Source organism: Echinops telfairi, unplaced genomic scaffold (assembly GCF_000313985.2).
Source record: "Echinops telfairi isolate 266 unplaced genomic scaffold, ASM31398v2 ScPeMD7_70;HRSCAF=299, whole genome shotgun sequence".
NCBI lineage: Eukaryota > Metazoa > Chordata > Mammalia > Afrosoricida > Tenrecidae > Echinops > Echinops telfairi.
The window spans coordinates 31,994,255-32,018,477 of record NW_022103968.1 but is presented as its reverse complement, the minus strand read 5'-3'; the positions used below and the strand labels follow the sequence as shown (position 1 = coordinate 32,018,477).

Genomic DNA, 24,223 nt, shown 5'->3' with positions numbered 1-24,223 from the left:
TAAGATTTTTTGTTCTGATGATGCCTTATACCTGATCCCTTCGACACCTTGTGATCGCACAAGCTGGTGTGCTTCTTCCATGTGGGCTTTGTTGCTTCTGAGCTGGTCATCAATTTTGTATTGAGCATTTTACAGACACGTATATGCCTGCAGGAGTCCCCTTTTAGAGGGTTACAGGAATTATGATTGAGATCTCTATTCCCACTATGACTCTAACTGATCTTTCTTCAATAGGGGATTAGAAGCCTCAGGGAGACATGGTAAAGGAGGAAACCCGGTCAAAAGACCAACGTGGTTCTGCTACAGAAAAAGAACGGCCTGTCCTGTAAGGGAATTTCATGATTAAAAATAATAATCATAGGATTTAATCCTATGAAGCTCTTCATACCACAGTCACAGTCTTGGCTGGCCTACTTCCGGTGACGTGCCCTCTCCATCTTCGAAGGCGGTTCATTCTGTCCGCGCACAGCTCTCATTGTTAGAAAGCCTTCCTGAAATGTCTTTCCATGACTCCCACAACCACTGCTTCTCTGGGTAGTTCCTCCTGCTCAATTTCACATCACAAAGAGGTGTTCATTTTTGTTTTCTACCAAAAGTCAAACATACAAACTTTGTATGCCCATTTCTTGTAAGAATGAAGATGTTTGTGGTAACTCGGTGTGTGAAAATTCTATTTTTTTTTTTGCTTTTATTTTGAGGTGTCTTAGGAAGCACTCATGTGTGCAAGAGGAAGATGAAGATAAAGATAGCCACCAGCCCGCCCTCAGGTAATAGCAAAGGAAACTAAGGATGGTGTTAGCGGTTAAATTGTGTGTCGCCCCAAAAACATGGGTTGGCATCCCAGCCCTTGCCAAGGGGGATGAAATCGTGTTTTCTTTGTCATGTTGAGGAGGCCATGCGCACATAGGGTGTGCCCTAAACCTCATCAACTCTGGGTCCCAGAAAGAGCAGATCAGACCAGACACAAGGGAAGACAGCTACCCCTGAGGATCAACAAGAACAAAGGGATGCCTGGGGCTACCAACAAGGAAGGTATCACCAGGCCAAGACCCTGAGAGTGTCTTTGAGCTTCCAGAACTGTGACAACACTAATTTCTGTTCTTTAAGGTCTCCCCTGGTGGTATTTGTAGGACATCAGCACTAGTATTACATCAGCAGACATAAAACCAGAAACCTAGCTTAGGGGTGGGGCTACCTATAAAGAGTGTTAGGTATGCAATGACACAGGAGGTGATACCTTCAAGTGTCTCAGATGCTCTGGCCTAGGGGACTCACTGGTAAGTACAACCCTGGAAGGTATCTTAAATGAAGCCCATTTCGTCTTCTCAGAGAAGAAAACTGGAACCCAGGGAAACTAAGTGCCTTGCCCAAATTAGCATCTAGTTCATAGCAGAGGTTCATGGGGCATCCCTATTCCTGTTCAATGCTCTCTTCGCCACACAGTGTTGGGTTTGCTGATAGCCTGTCTACCATCACATTACTGGGCCAATCATGGGCAATGGCTACGGGACACCCCAAAGCAAACCCAAGCCACACTGGGTTTAAATAGGCTTGACTCCAGATATCTGAATAACCTGATCATTCAGATAACCCAGATCCCAAAGTTCACCAATGCAAGACCAAACAAGAAAGCTAAAACCATCTTACATTAAAGTTATTACCCTTCTACCCCTCTCTGTCCACTCGTTCCCACCTATCCGCTGGTTCTGAACTGCAGGGGTTCCCCGCCAAGCGGTTTCTTTTAATCTCCCATTAAGATAACTTCTTTATGATGAGTTATTTGCTCTTAGAACATAAATATTTGTGAAATAGTTTATTCTTTCTGAAACATGGGAAGCTAAAGCCTCAGCACACTAAGTCAGAGTCTCCAATAACAAGTAAACATCAAATCGATCAGGAACCTAAAGACCAAAAAACCCCAGTGCCATGGAGTCAATTTCAACTCACAGCAACTCTGTACATCAGCTGCAGCCAAACAGTGAAACATTAGAGAGGAATCTTCTTCTAAAAGTCACGACACTGTAGGATTGTAAAGAATCATCTCTTACAGTGAATACTGCGAGATGCTGGTCTACCCCCAATACAGCAGGGAGCTCTGAATGACTGGTGTGGGGACTACAGTGGCCTGGGCAGGCATTGCAGTAACATACACTCATCTTTAGTTATGTCTCCGTACTTTTTTTTTTTTTTAACATTTTATTAGGGGCTCATACAACTGTTATCCCAATCCACACACACATCAATTGTGTAAAGCGCATTTGTACATCGTTTCTCAAAACATTTTCTCTCCATTTAAACCCCCGACATTAGGTCCTCATTTTTCCCCTCCCTCCCCGCTCCCCCCTCCCGCATGAGCCCTTGATAGTTTATAAATGGGTATTTTGTCATATCTTGCCCTGTCCGACTTCTCCCTTCATCCACTTTTCGGCTCTCTGTCCCCCAGGGAGGAGGTCACACACAGTTCCATGTAATCAGTTCCCTCTTTCCTACCCATTCTCCCTTTACCCTCCCTGTTTCGCCACTCACACCACTGGTCCTATAGGGCTCATCTGTCCTGGATTCCCTGTATTTTCAGTTCCTATCTGTACCAGTGTACCTCCTCTGGTCTAGCCAGACTTGTTTGGTCAACATCAACACAATGTAACCCTGCAAATAGGAATTCTGTGCTTTTTCTACCATTGTGTTCTTCTAAAGAAAAAGGTAAGTTAACCCTACAAAAAGACTAATCCATGTCTCAAAAGCATTTTAGGGAAGGCATCTTTTATGAGTCATTTATATGGCAACATGATTAAAGACTTCTTAACTGAGTAACAGAGATCTGGCAACAGTCATTGGTTTTAAAGCAACTTATTCCTTTACTCCTGGGTTATGAGTTATCTGGGAACCTATGTTAGTTTGTTTTTTTTTAATTGTGAATTAGGTGGAGGTTGGCATTTCAGGTCATCAATTTTGTATTCAACATTTTAGTCTACTAATCAACCTCCAGCCCCCAGCAGCCTATCCCACTACGTCAGCATTTTAAAGCCACCGAGAATGAGTGCTGGGAGAGGGGCCGTGGAAAAGAGAAAGATCCTCCACAGAATGGACTGACACCGTGGCTCCAACAATCGCTCAACTATAACAACATGCGAGCACGGTGCGGGCATGGACAGTGTTTCCTTCGGTGCTACACAGAGTCGCCAGGAGTCGAAGGCGCTGACTCGATGGCACCTAACAACAAGAATTAGTGCAGTCTCAGTTCAGTTAAGGATGGACCACGGACGGATGAGGCACCACAGTGCCCACATCACACCAGGCATGGGTAGACGGAGCACATACATTCCCAGGGCCTGTGCTGACTTTGGGTGGGTAAGCTCTCAAGTGCACGAGAACAGAAAATAAAAGCCTGGCTCACTCAGGACCCCCCAAACCCAAAACCAAACTCACTGCCATGCAATCGACGCGGACTCATAGCGATCTTACAGGACAGGGTAGAGCTGCCCCTGTGGGTTTCCGAGGCTGTAACTCTTTACAGGATTAGAACCACCCCTCTTTCTCCCGAGGAGCAGCTGGTGATTTCGAACTGCTGCCCTTTTGGTTGGCAGCCCAACTCATAGCCACTATGCCACGAGGGCCCTGGCCCCATAGCCCACAGTAAGGCAAAATATTAAATAATAATAATAAATTTTAAAAAGCGAAGGAAAGCTGTAAGGTGCGGCCATCCCAGAGTCCACCTTCCATTAACTATGTACTCATGGAGGCCACACTTCCTGAGGCCACTGACGTCATCCACCCTGGCAGAGAAGATCCGAAACGTCCACCTTTAAAACAAGAGAGGGCAAAAAGAAGACACAAGGCTGGTGGGCAACAGAGAAGAATACTTCCCTATTAACATATTGCACAGGGGTGAATAATGCCCACCCAGAGTGGCTGTCTTTTCCAGAACTTCGGAATGTGGCCATATTTGGAAATAAGGTCTTTGCAAATGTAATTAGTTAAGGTGAAATTAAACTGAATCAGCATAGGCCTTAAATCTAACGATGACCCCCTGTCCTCAAGCTGATTCCAACTCACAGCAACCCTAGGGAGGGCTTCTGAGGTTGTAGACCTTAACGGGAACAGATGGTCTCATTTTTCTCCTGAGGGATGGCTGGTGGATTTGAACTGCCGACCTTGCGGTGAGCAGTCCAACGCTTACCAGATTACACCACCCAAACCCACTGCCACTGAGCCAATTCCAAGTCAAACCTCAGACCTTGCATTTAGTAGCTAGCTCAACCGATAAGCCATGACGCCACCAAAACTCACACCAAACCAAGCTCACAGCCATTCTGTTGATTCTGACTCATAGCAAACCTTCATGACAGAGTAGACCTGCCCCTTTGGGTTCCTAAAACTTTAAACTATCTGGCAGGCAGGCAATCTCATCTTTCTCCCAGGGAGCAACTGGTGGGGTCCCAATGCTGACCCTACAGTTAGGAGCCCAACATCACCTGACCTACTGTGCTACCAGTGGTCCTGAACTCCAGCATGACTAGCATCTTTATAAGAAAAGGAGATGTCACAGGAACACGCCTGGGGAGAAGACGCTGCAAAGAGGAAGGTGAAAGCTGGACGGATGGATCTAGACACTGAACACGCCAAAGATTGTCAGCAACTTCTAGAAGCTGCGAGAGGTGAAGAAGAACCCTTCCCTAGAGACTTGGGGGGCCACCGTCCTGCTGACACCTTCATTTTGAACTTCTGGTCTCCAGAAGAGTGAGCGGAGACGTTTGTGTTGTTTGAAGTCACCCAGTTTGTGACTATTTTGTGGCAGCAGCCTTAGGGACGGATGTACATAGGGTCCAAACGTGATGCCTTTTGAACACATTTAGGGCAAGTCTTGATCAGATAGGAACAGCCTGGAAGTGAGGTCTTGGGCAGTCCTCATGCCCCCCAAAACCAAGGCCTCCAGCCCCAACACCCACTGCTTGCTCTCTCTTTTGCTTCTGGCAAAAAAAAAAGGGGGGGTGGGTTTAATTTGTTCTGTGTCTTTCCAGGATGGAGAAAATTCTGGAAAGAAGGCTTTCACCATCTCACAAACCCCAAACAAAGTATCACCTTGCTCCCGAGCAGCCCAGCCCGGCGAGATCCCTACCTTCAGAAACGGCTTTCCGGACGGCTGCCACATAAATCTCAGGCTCATCATCACACGTGAGCTCCTGCCAGTGGGCCCAGTCCGGAAAGAAGTCGAGGAACTCCTCACTGTCCTGCACCCCGCAAAGCAGCCGCACCATGCGGTGTGGAGGGTGGAAGGCTCGCTGCAGAAGGGGCCGAGCGGTCGGCTGGTAGAAGTGCTGCACCAGCTCGGCAGACAGCAGGACCATGATGCATCGGGTGCTGAGGAAGAGGCTCAGGTCCTTGGCGGACAAGGAGGCCCTGGGGTCCAGCCTGTGAGTCAGCATCTTCTGCGTGCGGACCTGCCGACTGGACAGGAAAAGGTCCTGCAGGTACTGACACCAGTCTTCGGCATCTGGGCTGTAGACGAGGAGGATGTCGCACCCTCCAAGCACCCCTGGGAAATAACGAAGTACAGAGCATGTTAAAACCCCTCCTCCTTCTCGGGCTCCCCAAGACCATCCAGATGAGGGGCCTCCTACCCACCATCTTTCACAGTCGGCCTCCAGCATACCTGCCTAATCTCCTTTCTCACTTTCAGTCTACATTCTAACCACCCCAGACGCTCCATCTTTGCTGACAAGTACATACCATTTCCAATCTCTGCATAAGCTATTGCTTCTGTCTGGTATGCTCTTCCCATAGCTGATGTAGAATAGGACGACGATGATGATGATGATAGCAACCAGAACGATCCCAAACATGTTGCCTAATTAGCTCATTTAATCCTTACAGCAACCCAGTAATGTAGGGACTATTTATTATCAGCCCCATTTTACCGAGGAGAAAACAGGCAGGCTCCTTTGCCATAAGACCAGAAGAACTAGATAGTGCCTAGCTACTCAGGAGCAGAGCAAGGATACAAGACCGGAGGCAATCTCTAAATCATGTCCCCCATCCCCAATTTGAAAATGAATTCACACACACACACACACACACACACACACACACACACACAACTGCAATTCCAGGGAGTCAATTCTAACTCATATTGACCTAATAGGCCTATAGGACAGGGTAGAACTGCCCTGTGGGTTTCTGAGACCATACTTTTTAAAGGCATGGAAAGCCTCATCTTCCTCCCTAGGAGCAACTGGTGGTTTTGAACTGCTGGCCTTGGGGTTAGCAGCCTATTATGTAACCCACCATTGCCACCAGGGCTCCTTCCTGATGAACAGACAATGTATAGTACGAGGAGATGCATCAGCGGAAACACCTTCTCTCCTCTGGCCTTGCTGCCTCAGTCAGACCCCTGCCGTATTTGTGGTTCCAGAGAATGTCATTCCATAGCTCCTCTGGTGCCTCCTCTGGTACCTCCTAGGACCGCAGACGGGGCGTGTGCTCCTTTATGTTCCCCTTCCCCAGTACACCTCTGGCGCCCAATACTTTTAGTCAAAGATTCCACAGAAAAATCCTGATCTAAAGTGGGGGAATAGAGCAGAATTTCAACTTCTCATAGAATCCAGATTTTCTGCAGCCATGGAGGGTGAGTGAGACCCCACAACTCTTGCCCTGTTATCATCTTTAAGCCTTAAACCAAAAATATCCTCAGAAGTCTGTGAGGAACAGAAGGATTTCTCTTAAGTTGTCTCCCCAAAATATATGCCAGATTTAGCTTGAGAATGATTGTTCACTAGGCAGCAAAAGTAGGTCAGAGGTTATTCTCCCTAACATCAGCCATCTATAGTGGCTAGACTATTAGTCTGACTCGCCCTAAATAAGACCCACTCCCTTCTGATAAGGATAGTGGTTGTCTGTCTACTTGTAGGAGATACCAGAGAGGTCAAACCCGCCCAAGGATGACCAAGGTTAGGCAGCCATTATCAGCTGTCTAGATCAAGCAGACACCACTGTTTATCCCACAACAAATGTGGGCACACCCCTAGGTCATCCCCCTCCTATTGATTGTATTGCCTATGTCACTACCCCTCCCTGTGACTTAGGTTATTGTCTGCTATCAGGGGACTTGCATGCCTCCCAGAATAGTAATTGTCTATTTTATTGTATGAGACACCAGAATGATCAAACTTGTTCAAGAATGAAATGTATTGCCCCTCTCTGTATGACTCTGTAATCAGATCCCCCTAAAGTGATATGATGCGTGGTTAGCAATAAATAATGAGGCTCCCTGGTTCTCAGGAGGGTGGCTGGGGAAGGTGGCTAAGGAGGATGAGGCAGCGGCTTCTTCTCTGATGGCTAAGCCCCCTCCATGAGGACCATCAAGTGGGGCTGAAGTGAGCAATGCTACCATGAATTGCGTCTGACTCCATTACTTGACTCCGTCCTTTAACTCTCATGCTCTTTATGACTTTACTATATAACCTCTACTTATTATCACTGTACTATTGCGCCTACCGAACCTGTGATGTTTTGTGGGGTTCCCTCTCCCTTTAACCCCACAGAAGTCTTCTTTAAACTGAACAATACTTTAGCTTAACTAAGTGAAGAATGTTTGCCTCGAGTCTTGTGCTCTGCTTTAGAACTATCTCTAGGGGGGTAAAACTATTCGTAGCAACTCCAAAGGTCACACAGGAAATTCAGGGGCAGTGAGTATGTTAATGAGGGACAGGCTACTCAGGAAAGGGGGGCAAGGACGGTTACACAACTTACAGAATGTAATCAATGTCATTGTAATATACACATAGATAAGACTGCATCGTGTCAAAAAATAAATAAATTTCAAAATTAAAACAAGAAACCCTGGAGTGGGCTAGTGACTGGCCCCAGGCCCACAGTGGCAGAGTCAGATTTTGAAGTCAGTGTGGTCCCAGCCCCTTGCCCCTGCCCAGAGGCAGCAGTCATGAACACAGATCCAGAATCAGATGTACCACCTCTACAACCTTGGGCAAGTGACTTAAACCCTCTGAGCCTCAGTTTTCGCATCTGTCAATGGAAACTGACTGGCAATACTTCCAGTATTTGATGCGAAGTAAACCAGATATTTCTTTTAATGTGCAAAATATAGTGCTTAGGGCAGGGGTTCTCAAACTTTTTAAACAGGGGGCCAGTTCACTGTCCCTCAGAACCAATGGAAGGCCGGACTATAGTTTAAAAAAAAAAAACTATGAACAAATTCCTACGCGCACTGCACATAGCTTATTTTGAAGTGAAAAACAAAATGGGGCACAAACACCCAGCGGGCTGCATGAATATGCTCGGCAGGCCGCATGTGGCCCGCGGGTCGGTCGTAGTTTGAGGGCCCCTGGCTTAGGGTATAATAAACCCTCAAAAACCGGAACCTGTGGTCATTTAGCCCCAGATTCATATCAATAATGCATTTCATGTAAGTGGTAATCATGGTGGAATTTCAGCTCGGGCCTACACAATAGGGGACCCCTCACCACACCTCGTTAAGTACCAGGCTTGCTTCTTCCTTCAGTAAGTACAAACGGTCAGGACAGAGTAAAAAGACTCAGCGAAGCATTGAGATAAAAGGGGTTTGGGGGGGATCCCTTGACCCAAACTCTTTGATTACAAATTTTCTAGGGAGATTAAGGGACTTGCTTAAATTTACTCTCGCCAAATGAGCAGCAGCACCAGGACTAAACCTGCAATTGTTCCTCCACTCCTGGGCAGTTCTTTTTCCAATTCCAGCACGAGATCTGATGAGAATAATCCTGTAACAGTTATCTTCCAATCATCCAAGTTTAAAGAAACACGGCCCTTAATAGAACGGTTACCAGTGTTTTGGTCTTTATCTCCCCGCTAATTCAACAAACCATTCTTTGCAAGATCAGGAAGAGTGCACGTAGAAGTTCCCAGGCCACAGCACAATGCAATAAGTTTGCTTCCTTCTCCTCAGCGGCAAAGAGAGTTGGTCAGTTTGTGAAGCTTGGGCCCTCTGGGAGGCTGTGGACTGTGGCCATGATAAACATGAGCTCTCGTGTTTCAGAACTGATCAGAGGCAGGGCTGGGGCGAGCGCTGGAAGTTCGAAGCTCTGGCAAGTCCACAGAAGGAATCTTCTTTCCTGCCCCACCCTCTACCCTATTTGAAGTGAAAAACAACACGAACACTGCACTGTGAAAGCAAACCCAACACAGTTCTGCTTTTTTCCAAGACATTACTTTTTAATTTTTTTTAATAGAAAACATAGTGAGTTGTAGTGGGGTCCTCAAGAGACGTGCCCACCTTATGTATCAGAATATGCTCTGACTTGGACTAAGGGTCTCTACTGTTGTGATGAAGGTCGTGGTTGCAAAATGCCATCATGCGGGATTAGGGTGAGTTCTAAATCAATCCAATCGTGAGTGTCCTTACAAGAGACAGAGACAGGATGCATGAAAAGACAAGGACAGAGACTGGAATTTGGTAGCCCCACGTCAAGGAATGCCAAGAGTTGCCGCCACCAGAAGCTAGGTGGGAGGTGGGAGGTGTGAATGGGAACCAACCATGTCAGCACCTTGCTTGGGGACCTCTGGCCTCCAGAATTGTGGGAGAATAAAGTTCTATTGTTTTTAAGACGCCAAATCTGGGTCAGCAGCCCTAGGAAAAGAAAACAACAAATTAAAAATATATGTATTTGGAGTTTCATTCTTGGACCCCCCTGCTTTCTTGAAGCCAAAACTAAAACAAAACCCAACGAGGCTGACAGCAAGACCATGCTGATCTGCCTCGGGGGAGCTTAAAGAGAAGGTGTGTCCATTTTCAATGAAGTCATTATTGGAAGGCAAGATGAAACCGGAAGGGGAAAAATCCGGCAATTCATGACAGTGCCAAGGGCATTTGTAACTCTGCAGAGAACTCAATTCTGTGCTTGACCTATCTCTTCAATTACGGATAAAATGCTCCTGTTCTAGAAATATGTCTTCCGACCCCAACATTGAAGAGGGTCAAGAGCAAACTTTCTATGTGTCAATGTTGTGGCCTTCCATATAATAATATCCTGGCTAATTGGATTTTTTTTTCTTAATGCTTGCAACATTATTTTTTGTACCTCAGTTGAAAAAGAATTTCAGGATGACAGGAAATTGCCAGATCTACTTACGGTGAGAACAGCAGAGTATTAGAACAGGCGTCCTCAAACTACGACCCACGGGCCACATGTGGCCCGCCAAGGACATTTATCCGGCCCACCGGGTGTTTTTGCCCTGTTTGTTTTTTTACTTCAAAATCACTTCAAAAAAAGATATGTGCTGTGTGCCTTTCATAGTTTTTTTTTTTTTAAACTATAGTCCAGCCCTCCAACGGAACTGAGGGACAGTGAACTGGCCCCCTGTTTAAAAAGTTTGAGGACCCCTATAATTAGAAGATAATTACCTTCTTTCTGCCCCTCCCTCCGATGTGGCTATTTATCCAAAGAGGCAAATGTTTTTTTGAATGTGAAGTGTTATCGCAGAAGAGTGTTCATGAACGTGACCCATCAAGTAGAAGGGATTAAAGAATTTTAATTGCAGTATAATCCTAAGAATGCCACGTGCTCCGAATTCGGAGAAAAGTACAAAAGTAAGACACAGTAGCCACAATCAGACACTCCAAATACACCAACAGATATGGTTGCCAACCGTCCAGGCAAACGGGCCAGAAGGGTAAGATCTGACAGGGCCAGCCTGTGGCCTTCTGCATCAGCGCTGAAGAAACCACAGGGCATGTTTCTCAATAGGGTTGGCCAGCGATGGTCAAGAAGTGCAGGAGAGGGAAGGCGGCAGTTTCTTGGAGCATGAGAAAACACTTCTCAAAGGTCTTTGACAAACCTCAGAAGGTTAGGAAAGAAGACTGAGAATGGGAAACCGGGAAGAAGCAGGAAGTGCAGTGGCTCCTGGAGGGGGTTGGCAGGGATGCGCTGAAGCAAACTGTGCTTGAATTGTTGACTGAAAGACTGGACAAGCTGCTCCGTAAGCGTTCACCTAACTAACGATCAAAAGCTATAAAATAAATAAAGATCACGGGACATTTCCAGGAACAGCGATTTAAAAAGCATCCTGGCAGCCCTTTTGCTTCTCCTTCCAACTCCCTGAAAGAGCGATCTATCAATATCCCCACATCACTCAAACCCATTGCCATCAAGTCAATTCCAACTTCACGACAACCCTATAGGTCAGAGTGGAACTGCCCCACAGGAGTTCCAGGACTGTGTGTCTTTGTGGAAGCACACGGCCACATCCTTCTCCCACTGGGTGGTCTGAGCTGCTAGTCTTTCGGTGAGTAACCTGGCACCACCAGGGCTCCTTAGCCCTGTCTACACCAAAGGAAAGCAGCTCAGACAGATATGCTAAAATCTCTCATCAGTCTTTACATTTCTTGATGTTCATGGGCTAGTGGCTCAGCACTTGGCTGCTGGGGAAAGGGCTCGCAGTTCCAACCCACCGAATATTCCACAGCGAAAAGAGAGAGCTCACTGGTTTGCAAGGAGACCTGCAGAAATGACAAGAGAGCAGGGACAGTCTCTCTCATGGTCAATACACAGCACAGTTTGCAGATCGTTACACAGCCCACCCACAAAGAAGGGCCCTGGAACCCTGAGTGACCAGCACTGACATCACACTGTCCTGGAGACCACTGGACCATGAGCAACTGAGGTGAGGAGGCAGTGGCCCAGACCAAATGACAAGGTCCTTAGTCAGGGAGGGACTGAGCACTTGTTTCACCATGGAGGCTACCTCACCATTTCCTGTTCCTCTCAAATGAACATCACAGTACCAGCTGTCCATTGAAGACTCTGAATCATCAGAGAAAGTCTACATAGACACGTGTCCTATGGGCGGACCCAGGCCAGTCACTCTGCTAAGTGTCTCCCGTGCATGCCCCCATTTGATTCTTCGGATGACCCTGTAAAGTATATGCACCTTATAGACAGAGTCATCTGAACTATGAGTGACTAGCTGCCCAGTATCATAGTACTGCGACATGAATCAGGTCCGCCTGATTCCAAAGCCCATATTGTCCTTTTTTGTTTTAATTCATTGGGATTAATACATATATCTAATCATTCCATAGTTCAGTCACGTCCAGCAGAATTATACATTTACTACCACAATCAGTTTCCAAACATTTTTTCCTATATGGACCCCTGACATCATCACCCTTTCACCCTGCTTCCCTCTCTGTGTCCCCCTCCTCCCCAAACCCTCACTCCACATGCTGACTCTATAGGTCCATCAGTCCTGGTTTTCATACCCTGAAAAATGCAAAAACATATACCGCAACTTCAAGGGGGTGCCCCCAATGGCGTAACACTCCAGAGATAACCCCTAATATATACAATCAAAAACCAAACAAAAGAGAACAATATCTCAATACTTAAAATTTTGGAAACCAGATCAGGTCTAGCATGCATCCCGGGCAGAATCTGTTGACAAGTTTTAACACTTCAAGTCAGGCTTCTGCCTTTGACCTCTACTCAACTTATCGATACACTCCATTGAGTGACCACTTTCCTCCTCCCACACTTGTGGCTACAGGGAGTTCACCAGAGGTTTATTTCCTGTGTAGCTCCATCAGTGAATCTTGGGCACCCACTGTCATCCATAGCCTTCTGCAAACCAGATTCTCAGACTTTTAGCTCAGTTACTAATTCCTCCATTCAACTTCAGATGATATGCCTCACAGTCCTCGGTGACTGATGATGGTGTGCTTCTTCCATGTGGACTTATGTTGTGGATCATGTGCTTCTTCCGTGTGGACCATGTTGACATTTCACACAGATGGCTGTTTGTTCAGAGACAAGCTTTAAGACCCCAGGCGCTATTTTATCTGATAGCCACTCACCATCTAATTTCTTCACTACATTTTGCTATAGCACCCGGCTCCTCTGCATTCCCTTCCTGGAGGCTGGTATGGAGCAGGGCCATGATGTAAGAACTAATTATTCATAAGTTGGAGCTGGGATTTAGTGAGCCCCCAAACCATTCCTGGACTTACGTTTGTTTGTTTCTTTGTTTGGGTCTTTCAGTTTATGCTTACTTGGGAATTAACCCAAATGTCATGTCAATGCATCGTTCAATCCCATCAAGCAGAACTGTTCCACTACTTCCACAATCAGTTCCCAAACATCCTAGTTCTTCCTGGGAACCTTGACATATCACCCCCACCCACTTCCCCTGCACCCCCTCTCCGACCTCCTTGTTCTACTTCTATTCCTATAGGTTCATCAATCCTGGGTTTCATTAACTGAAAAACAGAAACATTTATTTCAGAATTTCAAGAGGGTGATCCCCCACCGTATAGCACCTCTGAGGTATACCCTGGTATGAACAAACAAAAACCAAATACATACATCAGAATGATCGTCACAGGTTTGCCTGAATAATAGTTATCTTTTTAAAAAAATAATACATATCTTAATATAAAGGGCTTTGTTGTAGCAAGACCTTATTTTTCCACCTACCAACACCTTTCCAAAATTGGCACAGCTGTCTTCTGCTTCCTCAGACACCTTGTATTTTCTGGCTTAAGCTAAACCCTATTTAAAAATTCAAGGAAATGCAGAATCTAGTTTTAAAAGTATCATTAAAACCCATATAGTGGTTTTTGTTGTTGTTGTTTTATTTTCTTTTGTTGCTTTGTTTTGCTCTGTCTTGTTTTTATGCATATTATTGTCTCTGCATTTCTATCTAGATAAGATAGGCAGGATAAACAATCCGGAGGAGAAAACAATGGGACCGGTAGTTGCAGGGGGCGGGGATGGGAAATGGGGAGGCAGGGGAAAGTGGGTGTTAACAAACCCAGGGACAAGGGAACAAAAAGTGATCTAAAATCAATGGTGAGGAGGGTGTAGAAGGCCTGGTAGGGATTGATCAAGGGCAATGTAACCGAGAGGAATTACTGAAACCCAAATGAAGGCTGAACATGATAGTGGGACAAGGGGAAAGTAAAAGGAAATAGAGGAAAAAACTAGGAGTCAAAGGGCATTTATAGAGGTCTAAATATAGGCATGAACATAAGTAAATATGCTTATATATGACAATGGAGAAATAGATCTATGTACATATATTTATAGGTTTAGTACTAAGGTAGCAAATGAACATTGGGCCTCTCTCTACTCAGTACTCCCTCAACGCAAGAACACTTTGTTCTATTAACCTGGCATTCCATGATGCTCATCTTCCTGACATGATTACTGAAGACAAAGAGGGTATATAAGCAAATGTAGTGAAGAAAGCTGATGGTGCCCGACTATCAAAAGATATAGTGTCTGGGGTCTTAAAAGGCTTAAAGATAAACAAGCAGCCACCTAGCTGAGAACAACAAAGCCCACATGGAAGGACACCAACCTGTGTGATCATGAGATGTCAATAGGATCAGGTATCCGACATCAAAGACCCAGAACAAAAAATTGTATCATCGTGAATGAGGGGGAGTACAGAGTGGTGACCCAAACCCCATCTGTAGGCAACTGGACATCCCCTTACAGAAGGGTCGCAGGGAGGAGATGAGCCAGTCAGGGTGCAGTATAGCACCAAGGAAACATATAACTTTCCTCTAGTTCTTTAATGCTTCCTCCCCCCCCAACCCCCACTATCATGACCCCAATTCTACCTTACAAATCCAACTAGACCAGAGCATGTACATGGGTACAGATAAGAGCAGGAAACACAGGGAACCCAAGACAGATAAACCCCTCAGGACCAATATTGAGACAATATGAACAATGAATCAGGAGGGGAAAGGGAAAGTGGGGTGCGAAATGGGGTACTGATCACAATGATCTACCTATAACCATCTCCCAGGGGGGTGGACAAGAGAAAAATGAGTGAAGGGAGACATCGGTCAGTGTAAGACATGAAAACATAATAATAATTTATACATTACCAAGGGTTCATGAGGGAAGGAGGGTGGGGGCGGGAGGGGAAAAAATGAGAAGTTGATCCCAAGGGCTCAAGTAGAAAGCAAATGTTTTGAGAATGATGATGACAACAAATGTACAAATGTGCTGGACACAGTGGATGGATGTCTGGATAAGACATCCATAAGAATTGTACAAGCCCCCAATAAAATGATTAAAAGAACAAACAAACCCATATAGTGCCCTTGGCTTCTAGCAGCATTTTCCTGTAAAATGAACCAGTGCTCACTGGAGAAATGGCTCATTCTTGGACAAAACAAAATACTTAGCCTTTGAGTCAATTCCAACTCAGGGCAAGCCCATGTGTTAGACCGGTACTGTCCATTCCAAGCAGATCTCAGGCCTTTCTTCAATGGGGCAATTGAGTGAGTTTGCTTTAGCTACAGCACTTGAGAAGGAAGTGGTAACTCTCAGGGTAGTTACTATCATAACCTATTGGTAACCAGCTTGTGGTGTAACTTCGGAACCATATGCAAATTTGGCCTTAATGTAAATGTGGACAATGAACTCTGCCTTCTTCCCGAATTTTTCTGTCTTGATGAAACTGAAAGCGGAGGAAGTTATACAGAAAAAGTCCAAAGTAGAAGTTAAAGTCCCTCCACTTAGTGCCGGGTAACAGCAGAGGGCTAAATGCTTTGCCGGCAAATCCCCACATGTGGGGCTGTCCCTTTCTTCAACAATAAGTCTCTTCCTCTACGACATTTCTTCATGGGAGCCAAATCACTTCTCTCAATTTGTTCTGTTTCCTAAGAGAAACTAAATACCCGGGCCAAATGAAAACGTGCCCTTGTCCTTGGAGAACCTCAAGACCAGAAGATGAGCCCCCGAGGCACCCTGGTGCCACGCTGGGCTGCGACCCACAATCACCAGCAGCTCCACGGGAGAGAGACTGGGCTCTCTACTCCGGTAGCCAGTGAGTCTCGGAAACCCACAGGAGATCGCTGTGAGCCGGCACTGACTCTATGGCAGTGAATTGGTTTGGAAAGAACGGAAGGTTTAGGAGGACGGGCAAAGGACTGAGTAACTAGAGAAAGTGGCATCAGAGAGTGATGGTAAGAAACACCGTGACTGGAAGAAAGATTCTTATGAGGAAAAAACCCCAACAACCAGAATCCATCTATAAAAGGAACAGAGGAAACGTTCTAAGGAGCTTCTCTAACCACCCGGCCCAAGCCTTCGTTTAATCTGTAGTGACTCTGGCAGCCATGCACCTGAGGTGGCACACCATGATGGAGTCTGGGCACATATTTGAAGTGGGAGGTGAGAGAGGGGACGTGACCGGGACAGGGAGAGAGCTGGTAATGATTCATGTGGGACGCTACCTATCCCTGACGGGGTTCAGGTGTAGAAGTACTGAGGGACCTGAAGGATTCAATGGAAGTCAATCTCAGTTAAAAAGTTAATCAAGCATATTGTTCTATACGTCCTGGACTGGTAGAAGAAGCTGAAGACAGGGGGCCCTTGGAAAGAAGGGACAGCTGTGACCGGGTCTGGGAGCTTTCCTTAAACGGCTAGAGGATAAGAGATGCAAAAGAAGGGAGGCCTGCGTTCTAGTCTCTGCCCGTCACAGACTTGGTGGTCTCTCTGTCTCCCTCTCGTTGTAGACAAGACTCCATCAGGGTTACAGAGAATATTCCAGAAGCGGCTGATATCATTTCATTTTATCTTGCTCTCAAAAACAGGAAGCCAAGGTTCTTCTCCAATGTAACCAGCCAAGAAAACTTGTGAAAATAAAAGGCTGATGCGTACCCTTCGGTGGAAGGGATTTCAGCAATACCACATGAGTCAACAATGAAAAAGGAGCGAGGTTGCGCGTGAACCTTTAACACACCGTGCTCTGTGAAAGGCGCCCTTCGCGAAAGACCGCATACTGTATGACGCCATCCATCAGAAAGTCTGTAGCAGGGAAATCTACAGAAATGAAAAACCACATGAGTGGCGGCTCAGGACTGATGGGCAAGGGGAAAATAAAGAAGGGACAACTTAAAAGCAAGGAGTTTCTTTCTGAGATGATGAAAATGGGGTGACGGCTGCACACACACCTGACCCGCAGGAATGTGAGAAACCATTGAACAGCACCCTTTCACAGTGAATTGTGCGGTAAGGAAAGTACCTACCCTAAAGTGGTTGTGGAGGAGGAGGAGGAGACCACCACACAGAAGGGTGGCCCGGATGACTCCTGAGCATCTTGGTAAGAAGTGTCACTCTTGCCACTGTGACATGCTCCCATGGGTCCATGTACCTCTAGCCCTCAGGGGGCCCCAGGGACCTGAGAGGGCCAACTCCCCCATACCAGCACCTGAACTGGTGTCTCACCGCAGAGGATGCTGACAAGAGAGCCTGACATTCTAACCGCCCCAGATGTCTACAGAAGCCACTACACAACCCAAAATAGCCCCAAGTTTGCCCACTGAGCTAGCGACCATCTGAACAGGAGCACACGTCCTAACCCCCTCGGTCACGTGCACTGGATCATCGTGCAAGAGACCCTGGGCAAGGTGGTCGTCTTTGCCTCCTCTCCTCCAAAGTGCTCCTGATTTCTCCAGACTCAGTCAGAAGCACAGGGCCTATTCTCAGCCATGGAAGGAGGGGGACTCTACTGATTCATCCTCTGACCTCATCTACTTCACCCCACTCATTCACCTCCACCAGACACTCTGGCCAGCTCACTGTTCCCTGAAACCCACCCACCCAAATACCCAGGATCCTCTGCCTGGAACCCTCGTCCCTCACATATCTCCTTTCCTCTCCTTTTCACATCTCTCCTTAAATGTTGCAACACCAAAAGCCCTCGCTGACCACCTGACTTACCAACCTCCCTGACCCTGGTCTCCTGTTCTCCCACAGGATTTATCAGACCACGTACTCTCCTGGCTCTATGCCACCGATGGCTCCATGCAAACATGACTTTCTGCCGGTTTTATTGACCCAATGCTGGCATAGATCCTAGAGAAATCAGAGCCGTGACACAATAGATATCCGCACACCTAGGCTCATCGCAACACTAGTCAGAATAGCAAAATGATGAAAACAACCTAAGTGTCCATGAGTTGAGGAATACATCGATCAGTTTGGGTGCATCCACACCACAGAACATTGCCCGATGTTAATGAACAATGATGGGCCTGTGAAACACCTCATAACGTCCATGAACCTGTGGCAGGAGGGCACTGTGCTGAGTGAAATGAGTCCATCACAAAAGACAAATACTTCCTGAGACCACTCTTTTTAAAAGGCAAGAAAAGAGTTTTCAAAAAGAAAGAAACAGTTTTCACAGTATAAGAAGCATCCTTTGATGATGCCCATGGTTGGGAGAATAATGGAGGGAGGGGAAGTCGCTGGCTGGAAGGTAGATCCGTGCTGACTTCGGTGACAGGGAGGCAACACACAGAAGGGGGGCGGGTTTCAATAAAATATGATGGAAGCAGGGCAGGCCAAAGGCAGGTGTGCAAGAGTTCAAGGCCACAGAGGCAAGTACTATTGCAGGTTCTGTAACACAATCCCGCAATAGAGGAGATGGATCAACAGTAGATGCTTGGGTAGACACACAGGCTAAGCAGGTATGGGATGGACAGTGGGAGTATGCCCAAAAATCCATAGATATTTGACAGAGGGTCTTCGTCCCTGGATATTTACATATCCATGAGTGGGGTGGAGCACACAGGGGGCAAAGTTTTGAAAACTTCTTAGACATAACCAAACCCCTTCCACGGGAATCAGGACCACAGTCTGAGGGGACATCAACAGGCATAACATAATCCACAAAGATAATGGTCTACATTCCACTTTGGTGAGTAGCAACTGGGGTCTTCAAAGCTCATGAACAGCTAGATAAGGTGCAACTATTGGTCTCTCCCCGTCCCGAGGAAAGAAGAGTGGTGACCACAGAAAGACCGACAGAAACATTTAGCCCAGTGGAGAGTGAACCAGGCCGACATTAATCTCAACCCTGACACCAGGAGAACTAGATGGTGCCTGGCTTCTTATCAGCAATTGCTCAGAAAAGGCCCACATTAGACGGTCCTACAAAAAGTAGGAAACTAATACAAACAAAATCCAAGATCATACAAGGGACCAAGCTTGCTGATTGAATAGAGACAGGTGGAACCCCTAAGAATATGGCCCTTACTCACCTCATTAGCATAACCAACTATTTGAGATCAAAAGGACAGCATTTATCCAAGGACAAGGTACCGAGGATGAGGCCAGGGAACACCCAGAGGAAGGGGGTAAGTGATGGTCCACTGAGGGGGTTGCCACGGATGAGTGAAAACTAACTGTGTGTGGACTATAATGTAAAACTAGTGATCTGCATGAAAATAATAATAATTTATCAAGGAGTCATGAGAGTAAGAGGTTGGGGGAGGGACGGGGGAAAAAAGAGGAGCTGATACCAAGGGCTCAAGTAGAAAGAAAATGTTTTGAAAAGGATGATGGCAACATATGTACCAATGTGCTTGATACAATGGATGCATGGATTGCTATAAGAGCTCTACAAGCCCCCATTAAATGATTTATTTTTAAAAAACTAGCAATCTGCTCTTTACACCTTCACCTAATGCACCATAAAAGGTTTATTTTAAGTTTTAAAAACAGAAGCTCCCTTTATAAACAAAGTAACTCTCTATAGAACTGCCCCGTAGGTTTCCCACGGCTGTAAGTCTTTATTTAGGGAGACAGGCTTTTGCATCTTTTGCCCATGGACTCAACTGCTGGGTTCAAATCGACAGCCTTTCATTAGCAGTCGAATGCTTTACCCATTGCACAAGTAGGCTCCTTAAGTACTCATTAACTCACTACCATCCAGTCAATTCCGACACAGGCACCTGACAGGTCAAAGTCGAACTGCTCCTGGGTCTCCGAGACTATAACTCTTTGCCGTTGGGGTTCGAACTGCTAACCTTGTGGTAGGCAGCCCCACGCCACCAGGGCTCCTGCTAAATGCTCATCAAGTGCCTCTAAATATCATTCTCCTGTGCTTGGCCCTGGACCCAGTGAATACGCGACTCGCCAACTGTATGTCCCCATGCCCAGGAAGCAATCCAAGACTAACCAGAAAATGTCCCTGGCACCATTCCATCCGTCCATTTCCCAGCGGCTTCCAACGTTGCCCATTCCCCTCCAGCTCAAGTTCACTGCCATCGAGTAGATTCCGACTCTAGCAACCCTGTAGGGTAGGGTAGAACTGCTCCCTGTGTGTCTCTTTACAGAACTAGAAAGCCCCGTCCCGTCTGTCTTTCTTGGGTGGTTTCGAACTGCTGACCTTGACGGTTAGCAGCCCAATTTGGAGCCACTGCCCCACCAGGGGTACCCTAGAGTTGTGCAGAGAGCCCCGGGAAGCGCGCTCCTGGGTTTCCTAGCAAAGTGGCCGGTCAGAGACTCGGGCTGGGATGGGCAGGGGAGCGTGGGAAGGCCAGTTTGCGCGCCCCTGGTTGGTCTGGGGGTGCCCCTCGAAGCCTTTCCGCCAGATCCTCGTCCCGCCGCCTCCGGTGAGCGCAGCGCTGGAGGATCGAGGGGAGCCGCCTACCCACGCTCGGCCTGGGGGAGAAGGAGGACTGGGAGGGCGGGGGCCAGGAAGGGCCCGGCCCAGGGGGAAGAGTCGCGCCACCAGCCGGGAGCGGGGAAGGGAGAGGCGCCAAGTGCTCTCAGCGCCCAGAACGGGGGCGCAGAGCCCAAGGGAGGAACGCCACCGGGAGCGGGGCGCGGGGGCGCGCGGGCGGAGCACCCACCTGAGGCCGCCATGCCGCGCGGGCGCAGCTCACATCCCCGGCTCGCGGCGTGCCCAGTGCGGGGCCGGCGGCGTCCGTCCGTCCGTGGGCCCGGCTCCGCGCTGCACCAGCCGCCGCTCTGGCGCTTCCTCCCGCGGGGCCGCGGGCTCCGGCCGCGAGGGCGTGTCCTCGGGGCCCGCCCCGCCTGCGGGGCTCTCGGCCGCGGCACCTGCACGCGCAGCCGTTGGGGAGGGGAAGTGAGAGCCCCACGCGGGCCCCTCTCCCCGCACGGGCCCGGCCCCGCCGCCTCGCCGGGGCGGAGCGCGGGCTGCGCGCCACGTGCGCCCCACTCCTAGGGAAGCCCCGGCGACCCCCGCCGCCGCCGAGGGGGCAGCCCGAGGAGGAGGGCATTGGGAGAGGGGGTGGCAAAGGTTGAACTGCCCAGCCTTTGTGACTTGCCGGGGGTGGGAGTAGGGGTGTGTGTCGAAGCACCAGCTGGCCAGGCCACCTCTTTGCCCCCTAGGGCTTTGTTCCTGGCTGCTGCCCCAGCAGGAAAGGGGAGGGGGCAGGAAGGGGAAGAGGAGTAAGGCTGGCCAGCTGGTGTTCATAGGGAGTGGGGGAGGGGGGGCTGGCTGATACCATTGAGTCCCCTCCAGTGACTTTTCTGCTACTCCTTGGACTTGGTCTCTTGCGTGCACGTGGACGTTAATTAGAAGCTAAGCCGTTTTATTGGCACATAATCCACATATCACACAATCCACCAGTTCAATCATATCAAGAAGACTTGTACAGTCATTAGATAATATAATTCTTATTCCATTTGTTGTGCCATTCCTGGCCTGCCCGGTCTTAAAGACCTTACACGCATTGTTGCATCGCACCTCATAGTAACGCTTTCAAGTGCGATCTAACCCGCCTTCATGTTAGAGCAGAAGAAACAAAATGAATATCTTGTTTAGGCTTCCACAAAGGAAGTCTGAGGCTGAGGTTCGGTACCAGGCAGGAGTTGACACTAGGCTTGTCTGATTCTGGAGGTGAAGCTTTAGCATGTGCGATCACCTGGCCCTTCCTGACTGCCCCCTCCTATGCATCTGAATACTGTGAGCGCTTGGGGTCCTCAACCACCCTGAGGACCCCAAGATGGGCCCAGAGGGCAGAGGTATGGGAGACGTGTGGACACAAATGGCCTGGAAGTTAGAACGGAAAGACCAGAGATGAGGCCCTGTGTCAGTTCCCATTGTTGCTGAAGCAAATCACAGGCAACTCAGGGACTTAGACGGCACGTCTTGATTTTCTTCCAAGTTCTCACGAGACTGAGTAAAATTCAGGTATCAACAGAGCTGTCTTCCCTTCTGGAGACTAGGAAACAATTTGTTCCCATGGCTTTTTCAGCTTGTAGAGGCCACCCACCTTCCTTGGCTCCTAGTCCCTGTCCTCCATCCTCAAAGCCAACTACATGACATCTCCTCAACCCTGCTTCCTTTTGTTGCTGGATTTGCACCTTCGCTTTACTCCTTATTGATTTATCTATCTACCTATTGCCTCTGTTTTATTTTATTTCTGCAGAATGAAGGGCCTCTTCACTGCCCCTGTGCCTTGGCTCTTCTGGGTGGGTTCTCCAGCGATGAGCAGCCCAAGAAGGATGTATTGGCACATCATGGTGTAGAGAGCTTGGGTTGGCTGCTGACCTGTCATCTGGTTTACCGTGGCGTATAGGAGAGATGAGCATGCATCCAGGAAATAGACTTCCTCCAGCTTCAAGAAATACTTTCATCATTTCTCTGCCATGGAGACCAAAGTGTTCTTCTTGGTCATTACAACGTCAGTTGCCAGGACGAGAGATGGAGGTGGAGGAACATACCATACTGCCTGCCAGCTTCTATGAGTGTGGCCATGAATGCTTTACCCACACACAACATGTAACGATATAAAAATAACCGTCACGGCTAACATTTACATTCACGGGAGAGAAAGATGAGGCTTTCTACTCCTTGTAAAGAGGGCATTTCCGAAACCCACAGCAGCGGTTCTCGCCTGCCCTGTAGGGTCGCTGTGAGTCGGAATGGATGAGACGGAAGTGAGTTTGGCTTTGATTGTTACTCTTCTATGTGTTTTACAAATATGAATTGATCTTAGTTCTCTTCCCTGTGACGAAGGCAGTACAGTAGTAGGATAGCCATTGTATAGATACAGACGCTATGTTACCTTAGCCCCAGGGTAGACAGCTAGTCAATGGCAGAGCTGTTTTGAATCTACTGCTAAATTAAGTAGTAAGTGACTTACAGTAGGCCCTCCTGAGACCAAAGGGGTCCCAGCCATCACCACTGTGTTGGCCTTACCTCCCAATGTGGGTGTGTAATATCAACTGTGAGCTTCCCTGCTCTACAGGGGTACTTTACTGCCCTGAAACATGAGCACGGAGCAAAGGCCATCCTCTGGAGCTCCCCTCCCATCCCCTGCTTTCCTGCCCACCTCCCTGACTGTGTCTCATAAACTGTCAGCCTCTGGGAGGCTGATTGTGTCTCATTCCGCACAGCATCTCCAACTAACATGGGGTCCAGCACATAGTCCATGTCCACCAAGCACTGTTGCTGCTGTTATTGTTGCTAGGACCACCAAGCCAATGTTTGACTCATGGGGACTCCGTCTGGGTTTCCTTGGCTATATTCCTTATGGAAGAGATCACCAGGCCTTTCTCCCCCTGAAGCCACTAGATGGGTTAAAATGGTCAACCTTTTGGTTGGCAGCCAAGCACTTCACCATTGCTCCATTAGGGCTTCATCAAGAGGCACTGTCAGAAAATCCAAAACCACCACCACCACCACCACCCCCCACCACCCCCACCACCCCGCCATGGAGTCCATAGGGACACAGAGCAACCCTATAGAACAGAGAAGAACTGCCTCTGGGTTTCCCAGGCTGTAAACCTTTGTGGAAACAGAAAGCCTCATCTTTCGCCCCCAGAGTAGCTGGTGAGTTCAAACTATTGACCTTGCCGTTGGCAGCTCAACACATAACCCACTATGCCACTTAGGCCCCTTCAACAAGCATTGTTTTTAAAGAATCAAGTCCAGCCTACTCCTTCTACAGATCAGGATCTTAACACGCAAACTACGTGACCTGCCCAAGATCTCAAAACTTTCCACGATGTCCCTTGCTCTACGCTTTCATCAAGAGATGGAGGACACTCTGGCATGTTCATGTGGATGAGGAGGAGGGTGTCCCTACTGGACTCTAAGGGGCATCCCCAGAAGAGCAGGCAGCATGGGACACCACAGGTCGAGGCAGGGAACAGAAGTTCCAGGCCACCAAATGCTGCTGAGTTTTGCCTGGGAAATACCCTGAATGTATAACTGCAGCTGCCTTTTCTGAGGGACCTTGGTGGCGCGGTGGTTACATGTTGGGCTGCTAACCACAAGGTTAGCAATTTGAACCCACCAGCTGCTCCATGGGAGAATGTCGAGGTCTTCTACTCCCATAAAGAGTTATAGTCTCGGAAGCAGCCTGGAGGCAGAGGGGAAAATGGGGAGCTAATGCCAGGGACTTAAGTGGAGAGCAAATGTTTTGAGAATGATGAGGGCAATGAATATACAAATG

General features: G+C 47.9%; 1 protein-coding gene across 1 annotated transcript in view; it reads right to left on the bottom strand.

Annotated features, from left to right (window-relative positions):
- Positions 1-20,676, bottom strand: part of PIK3AP1 (phosphoinositide-3-kinase adaptor protein 1) — a 140,662-nt gene extending 119,986 nt beyond the window's left edge. The window contains exons 1-2 of the mRNA XM_004701036.3: positions 20,648-20,676; positions 5,117-5,533 (exon numbers count right to left, since the gene is read on the bottom strand). Coding sequence (XP_004701093.3) covers positions 5,117-5,533; positions 20,648-20,660 — 430 coding nt within the window. The 5' untranslated portion in view covers positions 20,661-20,676. The remainder of the gene's footprint in view (positions 1-5,116; positions 5,534-20,647) is intronic.
- Positions 20,677-24,223: the final 3,547 nt, after the last annotated feature.